Source organism: Ammospiza nelsoni, chromosome 3 (genome assembly GCF_027579445.1).
Source record: "Ammospiza nelsoni isolate bAmmNel1 chromosome 3, bAmmNel1.pri, whole genome shotgun sequence".
NCBI classification, from domain to species: Eukaryota; Metazoa; Chordata; class Aves; order Passeriformes; family Passerellidae; genus Ammospiza; species Ammospiza nelsoni.
The window spans coordinates 83,601,420-83,614,430 of NC_080635.1; the positions used below are offsets into that span (position 1 = coordinate 83,601,420).

Genomic DNA, 13,011 nt, shown 5'->3' on the forward strand with positions numbered 1-13,011 from the left:
TAGCATCAGGTAGTCTGGTTGAAGTGAAGATTCACAGGTAACTTGGAAGACAAGATTTCCTTTTGTTTTTTCAGTCACAGGAATTTATTATTATAAAGAAACTGGCAACACTTGTTCAGGTGTCTGCAAGTCACCAGGCAAATAAAGTTATCACATTCCACAGCTAGGCACACTCTTGTTCAAACTTGGACAGAACATCTTTTATGATGGAGCCAGTGCAGGAATAACTTCCCCCATAAATTCATAATAGATTGAGGAAAGGAGAATGGCAGCTTTTAAAGATATCAACATCACTATCCCAACTGAGAGGAAGAAGGATTGTGAGTATTTGGAGACAATATCCTCAATGTTCTTTGCTGTGCCAGCAGATAACATAAACCCTCAAGTGCCCATGGTCAGAGAAGTTACATTGCCTCTGACAGATGTGGCTGTGGAGATGCATGAGGAGTTTCAAGAATGATGTATCTGAGTATAGCCTAAAGCTTTCCTGGACAATTCAGAAATGCTTATGAATTTATGAATTTTAATAATTGCTGACATGCCATCCAGCTACTCTAGGACATTCACTTGGCATATAGAATAGAAATAAAAGGAAGATTATGTGATTTCAAGACCAGTTTGAGTTTTGTTTCTGCCTTTAAAAAAATCAACAATCATATGTTTTTAATCTTTAGATCCCTGTGCTGGTATATTATCATGAAAACACTTAAGTATACATTTCTATGGTGCTCCATTTAAGATCTTGTCAATATGGTCCTCTTAACTCTTACTGTTATTATTGCCCCAAAGGTTCTAATTAATGATCTAGGTCATGATTCTGCTAGAGACAATGCAAAGCATTTTCACTGTCAGGTATCTGAAGAAATGTTGAAATGTCTAGAATGTTTGATTTTATATCCGAAGATAGAATGTTAACATGGAGATATAAACTAAACTGAAGAGGATTTGAGTATATATTTCTTATACTGAATTTTTAGAAAAACAAAATATAAAAGTATTACCTATTTGATCTTTTACAAAGTTTTTTTAGTACCTCACCAAAGCAAAATCTATGAAACTAAATTACTGGTATGGAATAAAACCAGCAAGTGGCAGTATTTGACAAAGTTTGTGAGATGGATAGGAACCTTTTAAAAGCAAATGGAGATTTACACTATATCTATCTATAAGGTAATAATTTCTGCTAGCATTTGGAAAGAAACATATCTCATCTCCAGCATATTGTTTTTCCTTTTCTTTTTCTTTCTTGCTAGGTCAACTCTTCAAATAGAGAAATTGGAAACAGAAGACAAATTTCCCATGGATATTTATATGCAAGGTCAACAAAAATGACCCTGCACATTTTATAAAAATTCTTCTATAAAAACTGGCTAAGAATAGAAACACATATCAAAACCATTTGGAAGTTTTATTTATCAGAAGTCTTCCCTGCCAGCAATTTAGAATAGCCTCCAATGAATATTAAAATCATTAAAATATTAATAAATAATAAATATTAATTCAATATTAAAAATATAGAACTGTTTAGGAAAACATCACCTTTAAGATCACTGAGTCCAACTATAAACATAACACCTCATTGTTCTGGATTCAACAGGGCATGAAAAAAAGGCTAACTTAAATGACTTATGAGGCATCAATACCATATTCACCAAGAGCCTGGAAGTTGCATGTAATAAATGGCAAAAATGCTATAGCATGTTACATCTAAATTGCCTAAGGACCATGAGAGTATCTATGCACTTTTATTCTCACTGTCACAATTACAAGTGTAATAGCACAGATACTTCTGAGGCATAGCACAATAGTCTATCAAGATCCCAAATGCTAAAAACTTTTCAGAACAGTAGAAAACATAATTTTAACTATGCACTTTTTTCTGAAAAATAAATCATCATAAAGCACCAAAATTACACAAAGTAAACTGTCATCATATTTTCCTAAATGCTACAAATATCCCAATTTGGTGCTATCTCTCTGTGATTGTGTTTAATTATCTAACCTCAGATGTTCTGCTGCTTTCAGTACAGGCACTGCAGGATGACAGATTTACAGCTGCCAAGATGCTCTAAAGGGAGTGGCATTTCTGCAACAAAAACTTAATTGTGCCAACATTTCCACTTTGTGGGTCAAAAGTGTCAGAGGTTTTCCTGGACCAGGAAAACAAAACAAATATAATTTTCAGATTAAGACATGCTTATATCCCAACACTGATTACAAATGCAGAAGAGGTGATAACATAGCAGCTGCTTGCTGAATTGACATTGAAGTAATGAACTTTTTAACCTGATTATTCTGTAAATTCTCTTCTACTTCAGATTGGTATCTTCTGCTGTAAAACAGCTGATGGGGATGAATATGAGTTTCTGAGCAATTTAGGATGTTGAAATAGAGGATTTAAACCCAGCCCCGCAAGAGTATTTAGAAATGCACCCAATGTAGAAGTGTACCTAACTGGTAAGATTCTTCTAGGAGTCTCTGACCACCCTAGAAAATCAGTAATCATACTGATGGCAAGTCAGCAAGCCTTCCTTACCTCCAGACACAGATTGAGCCCACAGGCTCTCAGTTAACCACTGGGGTGCTGAAGGGAGCAGTTGGGTTGCTTTAGAGAAAGAGGCATAGTGACTCATGGAAAACGCAGTCAAATATAATGAATCATCTCAGTGTATTTTAATTATGGACCCATTTGTGACTTCTAGCATCACAGCGGACTTCCATGCTCTGATTTTCTTGATGAGGTATTTGACTTGATGTTAAAAAAGAAAAAAAAAAGTGTCCAAAAGTAATTCCCACACTCATGGGCTAAACAGCTGAACACAGGTTTTCACAGTGAGATTCAGAATAACAGAATCACAGAGTGGAGGAGGTTGGAAGATAGCACAATGAGTGATGTGGTCCAACCTACCAGCTCAGACAGGGTGTTCTAGAGCACATGGAACAGGATTGCATCCAGACAGTTATCTCCAGTGAGGGGGATTCTACAACTTCCCTGAGCAATCTGTTCCATGAATTACTATAGTTAAGTTTTAGGCAAGAATGGCCTCTACATTGTTTCTTGAAGTAAAAGAGATTCAGGTAATGCTGCAGAAGTGCCATGGCTTATTTTTGAGGTGGAACTGGGGGTGCTGGAATCCATTATTTATAAGAGAATGTGTTGTTGTTAGACATAATAGGTTAGTTGTGATCACTGTTAGTGTCATCATAGAAATGTTGTACCAGTGCTCACCTGGGATAGGCAAAGGGTGAATGATAAGGTATTGATCTGCTTAGGACTGACTGACATCATGTAAGAATGACAAAGTATTTAGGGCAATGTTAGAAATTTCAAAGCCAATCTAGTTTTTTGTTTTGTTTTGTTTTGTTTTCAGGCAAGATTTGTTTTGAGAAGGCGTTAAGATCATGTCAGTTGTGGCTGCAAGCATTATTCCTCTACGTGACATTCTAGTGAGTCTTGTACCTCCTTGCCTCTGCACCCACCTACCCAAAACCACCACCAGAAAGTAATTCAGGGCAAATCCAACAGGTTGTCCTGGCTCAGCAAAGTCAAAGTCACAGAGAACAGTCCAAGGGTTGTGTATGTGGGTTTTCAAACCAGGGCAGAAATGGAAATTGGCTTGCTGGACTTGGTTCTTCCCAAAAGGGTTTCTCTTTCCCTGATCTGTTTGTCCTCATCTTTTCTCTTTGCTTTCTGTTCTCCTTTCCTCTCCTTGCCCTTTCTTTCCCCTTCCCCAGTCCCCTCATTTTGCCTTCCTTCTCTCCTCTCCCGAGGCGCAGGGTGCCGTCCCGCTCAGAGGGACACCCACGCCGTCCCTTCCGCGCACGGCGGAGCAGCAGCAGCAGCCCGGGGGGCGGGCGGACCCCGGCCCCGGCCCCGGCCCCGGCCCCGGCCCCGGCTCCGGCTCCGGCCCCGACCCCGGCCGGCTCTGTCCCGGTGCGTGCGGAGGGCGGCGCGGAGCCCCTCGGGCGGCCGCCCCTCCATCGCTGCGCCGGCCGGGGCGGGCCCAGCGCCGTCCCCTCCTCCAGCCCTCGCGGGGCCGGGATCGCCCCGCCGCCGACCCGAGCGACAGCCGGGAGCGGAGCGGTCGCGACGCGGATCTGCAGGAGCCCCTCTCCTCCTTTTCTTCCTGCTCGCCCTGCGCCCGGCAGCATGGCGCGGTGCGAGGCGGCGGCCGCCCCCGGGCTCTGCCTGCTGCTGCTGCTGCTGCTCCGCAGTGAGGGGCTCTTGGCCCCCGCCGCCGCGCAGCCGCCGCCGCAGCGCGGGAGCGTGTGGTGCCCCAGCCGCTGCCTCTGCTTCCGCACCACGGTGCGCTGCATGCATCTCATGCTGGAGAGCGTCCCCGCCGTGTCCCCCCAGACCACCATCCTGTGAGTGCCGGCGGGGGCTGCCGCGGGGCCCGGGGCAGGGAGGGCGGCAGGAAGGGAGGGAGGAGGGGATGGATACCTGGGACGAGAGGCGCTGGGCTGGGTGGCGGCGCAGCCTCAGCCCTTTGTCTGCGGTCGGGGGAGGGGGCCGGACCCGCGGCCGTGGCTCTGCCCGAGGGGCCCGGGCGTCGCTGCGCTGCTCCGGGGCTGCGCCCGCCGCCCCCGGCCCCGCTCGGCCCCGCCGTGCCCGGAGCGCCCCTGCCCGGCTCCCGCGGGTCGGAGCGGTGCCCCCGGCTCTGCCGGGCTCTTGGAGGTGGGTGTTGTGGTTAGCGTGCGGGTGCTGTGTCCCAGCACAGTTCGTCCCTGGAAGGATTTCAGTACTTCCTTAGAATCCTGTTTAAAAGCATATTCAGGCGGCAGGGGGATCGACAGGGACATCGGTGACACTTTCTGCTCAATTCTTAGACATGTTGGGGATGTACGAGCAAACCGGGACACAAGCCCTGGACTTGCTGGAAACGAACCCGGCTCAGATTCCTGCAGGGATTTGCGAACATTAGTTTATAACCAGTTTTTTTAGTTCAGGCACAACAAATGTGTCAGTTGAAATGCCGTTCCTGTGGTCACTATTTTGGGTGTGATTGCACTGGTATAAATTTCAGTACTGACAATGATTGACATTTAATTCACATTGATTTGACTGAAGCAGTTACCTTTCCAGGCATATTTCCCTGCAATAAAGGCAAAGTTCCAAATGAACATCACACACTATTTTGTTTCGTGGCTTACTAAGAGGAACAGATTTGTTCCACTGACCTGCTTAGATGTTACTTGGGCTCGGAAAGCTCTTGGCACCAGCCCTGCCCTTTCCTTACACACACTCAGCCGTGGAAGCTCAGCAGAGCTTGGCCCTGGGAATTTTCTGCGGGGCCTCCTGTCATAAATTAACTTGTGACTTTGTCAGATATTTTCAAAAGGGGTCTATAAAGCCTTGCTGTGTTTCAGCTTCCAACTATTATTTAATGTGAAGAGTACAGTCATTTAGCATTAACTGAGTCCCTCTTTGGCAAGAAGTGCAGGCTTTTGGCAGAATTGGATTAGTCCTGCAGTACTTGTAAACCTTTTAGGGAACAGTACAGGAAGTGGGTGGTTAATGTTTCTTACATTTGAAACAAAGTACATTTACAGAACACCTTTTGCCTTGAGATTACAGGAAACCGTGTAAAGCTAGTTTTTTGTGAATCATCTTAAATGAAAAAAAAAAGTCTTAGAGTGGAGTCAAGTCTTAATGGCTTGGTTTCGTCTTAAAGGTAGAAGGGTCTGCAACAGCAGAAAATATTAGATTAAACCTCGCCGAGTGGAGCTCCCCTTACGGTGGGTATTTATAATCTTGCAGTGAGTCAGAGGAGAATGTGTGAACAATGCGAGCATTATACTCGTCTAACTCCACTAATATATCAAGTTGTCTGGTATCCCAAATGTGAATTATCATTCTGGTAGAATGCAAGCTACCATGCTGAAGAAGTAATGCAGAAGAAGTTTATGTTTCCAGCTTGACAAAGAATGGTTGTTTTCAAAATATGCCTGCAGATGACCAGCATTCTTCAAAACCTAGTGGTCATCTAGTGATGGGTATTATCCTTTCTGAACAACTGACTGGGGAACTGTTACAGATGAAATAGGCAGTATTACATCTGTAAATACTCAGTTACTCCTTCTGCTACAGTTCTGCTGAATGCAAAGGAGCTGGGTCAGAAGATAGTCGGGCAATATGAGTCTTTGGGACAAAGAACAATGGTACAATTGATTTAATAATCAGTAGTTTGAAGGTACCGATCATACATAAATAGCTTACCTGTTTTAAATGAATTGCCTAGTTTTAGCTGTAGGAGGTACTTTCAGAATAACTATTACATGTCTGAGGTACTCACTGAATTACCACTCATTTTTCTTACTTACCTGCAATGTTGAACTGTAGTTCTACACTGCACTTCACAGAGGTAGCCCATCACCCAGAGAGGGCTTTCTACACTCAAGAACAGTTTCATTTTTAAGTATGAAAGTAAGCAGTTATTTAATCTCTGGTTTGACTCTCAATGCTTGACTTTCAAGTGGTGCCTGGATATTAAATGTATTTTCTTTAGTAGTGGTGTTGATAGTTAGATAATTAAAAATAATAAATTAATTTAAATTGATCACCTTCCCCTTTCAAACAAAAATTTAGGAAATCCTGCAAAGTGTATTGCTGATGGGTTAAGTCCATTTTTACTGGCATTTATAAATTCCACATTCTCATCTGTTTTATTTCTTACTTATAGACTGTGCAGAGTAATTTAGTCAAAAAATATCACCCTAAGTTTTTCCTGGTTTATAAGTATTTTGCTGAGTTCTGCTTCTGAAAAATGCCCCATTTTGGAAGCTGCATTGACTTTGCTCTACTTCACATATCATTTGTTACATGGATTAAAGCAGCATGGGGCCCCCGACCAATGGTGCAGCCAAGTGTTTTCTCCCACATATCAAAAATGTCTACTCCCAATCTCAGGCTCTCTTTTGAAAGCTGTTCATAACATTTCTGGTTGCTGACCTTGCCAGTGCTACTTCTGGCTGTACATTTTCTCACTCTCCCCTGCTCCTCCCACTTTCTGGCACTTCCCCTTCCCTGCTGCAGACTCAAAACCATGGCTTAGATTGCTTCTGCAGGGTGGGTTCTGCCAGTTTTGAAAGAGCTGGGGGAGCCTTGCATAAGCATGGGGTTTCATTTTTACCTGGGACAATTTGGGACTTTTTTGGACTAGGGCCAGCATCGCAGTCCTGTGCCGACTTCCCTTAAAAATGCAAACCCGTGTACAAAATGGTTTGAAAAGGTACTTAATGCCATAAATACAATCATGGAAATTTCATTTCATCTCTGACTAAATACAGAGTGCTTATTTTCACAGAAATTGGTGAAACATATTTATATTAAACCCTTTAAACTGTTGAGGAATGTAAAATTCTGGGTATCTCCTCTTGGTCACTCCCCCTCCCATAATTGTATCCTGCCTTACACTTTTTAGAGAATGTCTGTGTTCTAGAGCAATTTCGTGTATGTGTTGTTGATAATTCTGACAGAAGACCTTTGAATATTGATGCAATATGTTACTATTTGTATCTAAACACAATCCAAATCCAAACCTGTCTACAGGACTAGCTACCCATACTCAGACCAATACTGAAATTTGTTCACAGTTTTTCTTGGCAGCACCTCATTGCTCTCTTGTTTCTTGCTAGCTGTACAAACAAAATTGTATTCACTGCACTTGAGTCTAACAGACTGAACAAGAAAAGAAACTAATGTTCTGTTAATAGCAGAAAAGGTAAAAATTGACAAAAATAGTTGTCACAAAAGAAAGTGGACTTCATTTGCACTGAGAATGACATGCAAATTAGTGAGGAGAAGATTTAATTTTGAAATAAGTCATTCTGTCTTTGCTATGTGATTATTACTTTGGGTGTAATTATTATTACACCTGCATGTCTGCTACGAGTAAAACACCTTTTCAACATGAGAGTATAATTTTAAGTGATCAAACTTTAATAGAACTTCTTAAGTTGCAGCCATTCCAGCTGAATAGCTTTTGAAGGTAGGCTCTGAATGAAATTGAAGGCAACAGTTTGTGTTGCATGTTACTGCTTTTGTTACATGATTCTAACATATTCTCAATATTGGATAGTTTAGGGTGTGTACTTTTTTATTTACTCATTTATCAATGTATTTTAATTTCTGGTTTGTACTGTAGATGTCAAAGGGGGAAGTTTTAGTAATTTAATTCTATGGTGATTTTCCGGACAGCTGAGTAAGAAGTACTTATGTTTTTTTCATCTCTCCATAAGAGCTTTTGGTGGAAGCTAATGTATGTTCATAATGCCAGTGAAAACCATTATTGAGGCTTCCCAAGAGTATCTGTCTTAATACAAATAAAAGCCCCACAACACTAAATGACACAAATCACATCTATTTGGAGAATATGTGAATCACTAAAGAGGTAGGGGTAATGGAAATATAATGAAATTTCACATTTCATTGTTGATTTGTGCTAACATTATACCTCTTAGCAGAGATGTTTAGGAAAATGAAATGGGTGATGTGTTTGGAGACTGTGAGTGCAGAAGTCTCTGGGCTATCACAGCAGAAATCTGCATGCTGTTAGCAGATCTGCTATTTGAAATGATGCATTTTCAGCCTGCAAACAACCATCCTATTTTCATCTGAAAATACAAGATCATTGTGTTCTGTTAGATCTTTGAAACCCTTTTAGAAAAATTCCAGTAGATTAAAATTATGACCAAATAAAATAAACACAACTCATCAGGGTGAAGGATTGCAATCTCAAATGTGGACTGTGAGTAAACTTGATCACTTTATGGGTAAACATCAGTTTGCATGTAGGAGTTACTCATGACATAACACACCAGAAGATTTTGTTCAAGATGCAGGGATTTATACATACTTAATGTTAAAAAAAGAACTACAGATTCTGAAGATTTATTTGAAGGGTTTGAAAATAACTTAATACTGGCACAGCTATTGGCACTCCTGTTTGGGCAGCAAACTGCAGTAGGTGTCAGTGATGATTTTCTTTAACGACACAGAACAGGGGACGATAAACACAAGATTATTTCAATAAAAATTATCTTACATCTTCCTTCATAGTACCTGGAGCAGAACTCAGGCACTCAGAAGGGGACACCTTTATTGGAAATGATAATTTCTAACCTCAGACTATTGGGCCTGTGTCATAGCTGCTTGCTCTCAGCCTAGGACATCTAAATGAACAGTGGGCACCACTGGTCAGACAGCTGAATTAATTAGCTACTGTTTGGGCAGATTATTAATTTATTTGTGCCTTCTCCAGCTCAAGTGTGTTGAATAGTCATCTGTTGACAATAAAGATCACCTTCCCCTTTCAAACAACATACAGAAACATTTCATACAGAAATGTCTGTATGTAGATGTTGATATTTATCTAAACCAAAGTTTAAAGTATTTTTCAGATGAGAATGTTTTCATGTAATTTTCAACAGAAACTACTTGCAAAAAGTAGGCAAAGGAGTCATAAGAGATTTAAAAAAATTAGCTTTCAAAGGGCATAAATTGTTGCTAAAAATGGTTGTTTTCTCTCTATTAAACCCCATCCTGAGTCCCAACAAATCAAGTGGATACTGCAAAAGATACCAATCCTCCCCAGCAAAGCAGCTGTGGAGGGTGTGTAGGAGGTAAAGCCTGCTGAAGCCATTCCCAGGCAGTCTGGTTGCACTGCTGATGGAACGAGCCAGGACCAAGGCATGAGTGTGTTAAGGAGACATGTGCAGAGCTTGCAGAATGTGTTTGGCCATTAGCAGGGGGCAGAAGGGCACAGCACTGATAGTGTTTGACATTTACTGGGAGACAGAGGCAAAGCTGCTGAGGGCTGCAACAGAAGGCCCAAACGAGTCTTCGCTTCCAGTCACGGGATTCACTGGTGGGAAGATATTTTTGTCATCTCAAAACTGTGCTAGCCCTCATCAAATCCTTTGCTGAAGAATGGGAAAATATATGGAACAAAATCATATCCATCATTTGCTGCAAGTAGCTTACTGTACACTTAACACACTGTCATCAGAGGAATACATTGTCGTATATTACAGTGAATAAATACAATTTCTTGTTTTCATCTTGTTTTACTAAGAGGTATTTTAAAGCAGTAAATACTTAACATTTGAATGTTAAAATGATAAATATGTGTTTATTTACAGAAAGATACCTTTAATAAGTAAACCACAAGATCTGTTTGACCTGACATCTGTTTTTGGAGGGTGATGGAAAGCGCATCTTATGAACAAGTAGACAGTATAGAGCAGCATATAGTTGTTTATAATAATTTAGCTGTTAAGTTGCATTATAACTTTCAGTGACAAGGAGTACTACATGGTGGAAATTGCTGTCTTCTGTTTGAAGCCTGAAAGTTGTTAAGCTTCACTTAGTATTCCCCATTTCTTCCACTGGAAGAGACAGTGAGTACTTGATCCCTTTCTATCATTCCAATGCAGCCGTGATTTTGTGATCTTTGATCCTAAGCTTCTCCATTCCTTTCTTTTTAATATTGGAGTCCTCTCAATGAAAGGTTGGTATTAATTTCTCATCATCTGGGGTTGCTTCCCCCCTCTGCTGTGTTTGGAGGTGAGCGATTTGTGACTTTGCCCAGTATTTGTATGGACAAATCTGGTATGAGATCTCATGGACTAATCAAGGGAAGCTTAAGATCTTGTCTGTAACTAGTAATGATCTCTTCTAGGCCTGCCATTTTATTTGTGAAGTTTGATTTTTTCCGTATACATTATTTTATATTAATATGTGCATTAGGTCTGCATTTTAATAGCCATTCATGGACTGTTGGTAGGTTTTTTTGCCATTCTTCCTAGGGGGACTTTGTTAAAATGGATTAATATCATAAGCAAAACTTTGTACTTTCTGTGGTTCATCACTCTTCCTTTTAGGAATGAACTGAACAATGCACAACTCAGCACAGCTCTCTGTGAAACTCTACTGGTGACCTTTCCCAACTACAAAAATTCCCCATTTACTGCAAACATCTCTTCATATGCTCATCTGGACTTGTGGAGTATTTGCTTTATAGCTGTTTCAAAAGATTGTCTTCTAATTCCCAAAGCTTTGGGAGTTTGGACTGTTGTCATCACAAGTTTTTTTGTTTGTTCTACTGAAATGTTTTAGAAAGCTATAAGGATTATACAGATCAGTGGATTGCTTGGTGTTGTTGTCTACATCCACTATTCAAAATTTTTTAAAAACATTTTTCTGTCTTTCTGATTCTGTTTAACAAAGAGCTTCAGTGTCTCTGCTGTTACTCAATTTTCCCAGACAACATAATTAAAAAATGATGAGTTCAATGAATTTTCAGCATTACTTTGGGGAATTTAGGGGCATGAGGGACAGTGAATAAGAAATTTTTGTGTTGCAGAGACAAACATGGGATTACGTATTGGAAAGAGTAGGAAATGGATGCTTGGGCATGAGTAAATATATTCTTTCTCTCTTAATTCCCAAAGGCAGCTGGTGGAAAAATAACAGGGAGATGCCTATCCTTACATCATCTGGAGGGTCTGGATCTGAAACAGGGAGAGGAGTGTCTCACCTAAAATGGTGGTAAACACATGCCTAAGAGAAAAACATGATTAATAAATATTCTAACCTCCTCCATTTTCTGAGTAGCTCCTACTGAGTTTTCTCCCAGGTGAGCTCAGTGCTCGTTAAGAGATGACATGGGGATGTCATTAGCCTGCAGAAAGCTTTGTCAGTTAGGTGTTAAATAAATGTTAGGCCTGTCACACATGCCTATGGATTGCCTTGCAAGTAAGCTAGGTTTAAATTGAAAGGTTGCAAGTCTAGCAGAAAATAAAATTAGGAAATGCAGCCAGTGAAGAATAGAGCTTGGCATGAAGATAGAAGGAAACTGCAGAAAGAAACCAACATAATATAATAGAAGAAGTCGATATTGCTATTATGATGTGAAAAAATAGCAGACAGCTATTCAGGGAATAACAAAAGAAGAGAAGTAGTGCATTATGCTTAAAATTGCATATTATTTTTTTTTTTTAATTACAAAATAGCCTTTACAGGAATATTTTACTGTGTATAATAGGTAAAATGAAAATGCTAGATTAATGTTTGAGACTCCAATTCTATTTTGAACAACTGAAAAACCAACTAAATTTTAATCCATCTTGATTAATGGTTTTAATATGGTATTTTTTCTATTATTTATTTTTGGATTCAAATTTCTGGGACTTTCAAAGCTGATTGTAGTTTGTTTACAGTATTTTGTGATCAAATATTTTGTAGACTCTAGATCTCATCTTGCAGAACTCACGCATAGCTTTGTATACATGAGTAATCCCCAGGCTGCTGATTTTTCCCGGACACGGACATTTGCTGAGTCTCTTTCCAGCAAGCCAAAGTGTTTACATCCTTATAGGATAAGACTTCACTTACAGAAAAGATCCATTTATAAAGGTGACATTTAAAATCTGAATCACACAATCTAAACATTTATAGTTGCTTGTCTTTCTGGTGAAGTCTATGTATAAAAAGAAGTTAGTATTTCAAATACTTATGTATATATGTGTTTCTGTATATTTATATGTACACATGCTGTACATAATGTGTGTGTATACAGATAGATGGATAGATATGATATAGGGAAACAACTGAGCTAAATTGTCCAATTTTTTTTCCATTTGGATTCAATAAAAAAAAATCCAGACCTAAACAAAAGTAACTTTAAAGGCTTTCTTATTGCAAATGTGGGCAGGGTTTCAAGACAATCCATAGAGATGGTGCAACAAGAGCTGACTGAGCTGGAACGGAATGACTCAAATGTTTCCTTTTCCTTGCTTTGCTTATCAGGCTGCCAAATTTGATTTCTTTTTGGTATGGCATTATTACTGCTGCTAATGAGAGTCAAGTGATTCTTTTAAACAGAAAATTTAATGTTTACTACAAATAAAAAAGAGTCTCAAAATCTTGAGAAAGACTCACAGAGGAGAGATTAATGTGGTCTCTCATCTTCATGTCGTTTTGTTTAATTGTATTTACAAAGATAAGCA

General features: G+C 40.2%; 1 protein-coding gene across 2 annotated transcripts in view; it reads left to right on the forward strand.

Annotated features, from left to right (window-relative positions):
• The first annotated feature begins 4,085 nt into the window (after positions 1 to 4,085).
• PXDN (peroxidasin) overlaps positions 4,086 to 13,011 on the forward strand; it is an 81,825-nt gene continuing 72,899 nt past the window's right edge. For both annotated transcript variants that reach the window (XM_059467940.1, XM_059467941.1), the window contains exon 1: positions 4,086 to 4,368. In XM_059467940.1, coding sequence (XP_059323923.1) covers positions 4,151 to 4,368 — 218 coding nt within the window. In that variant the 5' untranslated portion in view covers positions 4,086 to 4,150. The remainder of the gene's footprint in view (positions 4,369 to 13,011) is intronic.